At 68.8% G+C, this 301-nt stretch overlaps 1 protein-coding gene across 1 annotated transcript in view; it reads right to left on the bottom strand.

Moving 5' to 3' along the window:
- TGS1 (trimethylguanosine synthase 1) overlaps positions 1-91 on the bottom strand; it is a 25,926-nt gene extending 25,835 nt beyond the window's left edge. The window contains exon 1 of the mRNA XM_010838967.1: positions 3-91. Coding sequence (XP_010837269.1) covers positions 3-91 — 89 coding nt within the window. The remainder of the gene's footprint in view (positions 1-2) is intronic.
- Positions 92-301: the final 210 nt, after the last annotated feature.

Below are 301 nucleotides of genomic sequence, written 5' to 3'. Positions count from 1 at the left end.
GCGAGCAGAGGCAGAGGATGCGCGAGCCCTCCCGCAGGTCTTCGAGGAAGAGACACATCTCCGCCACAGGCCTCCACTTCTTGCAGTACATCTCAGCGCCTCAGAGAAGGCGGCCACGCTGCAAACGACGCGGGCCGGCCACCCCGTCGCGGTTCGGCTGCCCGGGGCCGAGGGGCGGACGGAGGAAAAACCCCTTGCTGCAGGGCACGAACCGGCCCGGGACGGCTCAAGCTGGTCGCAGGCGAGTAGCTGCCGCCGGAAGTGGTTCGGGAGGGCGGTACAGGAAAGGGCGGGACGACGA

Source organism: Bison bison, unplaced genomic scaffold, assembly GCF_000754665.1.
Source record: "Bison bison bison isolate TAMUID 2011002044 unplaced genomic scaffold, Bison_UMD1.0 scf7180017864108, whole genome shotgun sequence".
NCBI classification, from domain to species: domain Eukaryota; kingdom Metazoa; phylum Chordata; class Mammalia; order Artiodactyla; family Bovidae; genus Bison; species Bison bison.
Note: the sequence above shows the minus strand (reverse complement) of the source record. Positions and strands in the feature narration are given on the sequence as shown.